Raw genomic sequence first — 993 nt, 5'->3', positions numbered from 1 at the left:
CAAGGGGAGACCGGTCAAGGGGAGCCCAACCGGGGGGAGGCCAACCAACGGAGTAACATTGACCAGGCGGGAAAAGACACCAATTTTGTAATCGAAAAGGAAAAAATAAATCTCGAGTTAGCCAAGCTGACAGAAAAGTACACCCGAATGGTACACAAAATAAAACAACATCGTAGAAAAAATTTAAAAACAAACTTCAACCTTTTTATGCACTTAATAAATGAAGTCATCTCCAAATTATATTTCCCCGTGAATAATGTTTTACTTATGGGGGACAACAGGACGGACTTGACAGATATTTACAAAACGGTTCGACGTAAATACAACATACATGATGTACTCTCCAAGGTGCAAAATCTCACTCAGAAGAAAGACGTTTATGAACACTATCGCGCCTACTTGCTTTATAAGTATAAGACCACCTACTCCGTTTGTGACGAGCTTTTTAAGACGCACCAAATGGGGGACAACATAAATATCTTCAATTTTAAAAATTTTTACAATACGGACTTTGGGGGGGATAAGTTTTCCGTCATACGGGCTGGGGAAGGGGACGAACAGGAGGAGGGAGCAGACGGTGCAAACGGGGAGGAAAAAGCGGACGGAGTTGATGGAATGGGTGGAGTGGGATCTTCCCCCCGTGACGGTGCGGTGGGCGCACAGGCGGCGCGTAAGGCCGGGCAGGGTGCGCCTGGGGACCCCTTCGCGGGCGACGTGTATGACATGTACGATGCGGAGGACTTTTTCCACGTGACCGTGGGCCCTGATGCGGCGGCAGGGGAGGAGGCGGCAAGAAAGGAGGAAGGAAACGCGGCAAGAGACGCGGCTGCGGCGAGGGATTCCTCCAGTGTGCAGGCCGAGGCCCCGGCTGAGGAGACGCCCCTCGAGCGGGCCAAGCGGATCGCCCGCGAGAAGAAGCAGAAGCTCATGGAAAGCAGAATTAAGATTATATGAGTTGTGTCCTGCGGTGAGTGCGCGCATCCCTCGTAGTTT

The 993-nt window shown here is 50.8% G+C and overlaps 1 protein-coding gene across 1 annotated transcript; it reads left to right on the top strand.

The window, feature by feature from the left end:
- Positions 1–147: 147 nt before the first annotated feature.
- PCYB_061550 (hypothetical protein) lies at positions 148–954 on the top strand (the record flags this gene model as incomplete). Its single annotated transcript, XM_004221322.1, has 2 exons — positions 148–624; positions 856–954. The coding sequence occupies 2 exons, from the start codon at positions 148–150 to the stop codon at positions 952–954; spliced, it is 576 nt and encodes a 191-aa protein (XP_004221370.1).
- Positions 955–993: the final 39 nt, after the last annotated feature.

This window comes from Plasmodium cynomolgi, chromosome 6 (assembly GCF_000321355.1).
Source record: "Plasmodium cynomolgi strain B DNA, chromosome 6, whole genome shotgun sequence".
NCBI lineage: Eukaryota > Apicomplexa > Aconoidasida > Haemosporida > Plasmodiidae > Plasmodium > Plasmodium cynomolgi.
Note: the sequence above shows the minus strand (reverse complement) of the source record. Positions and strands in the feature narration are given on the sequence as shown.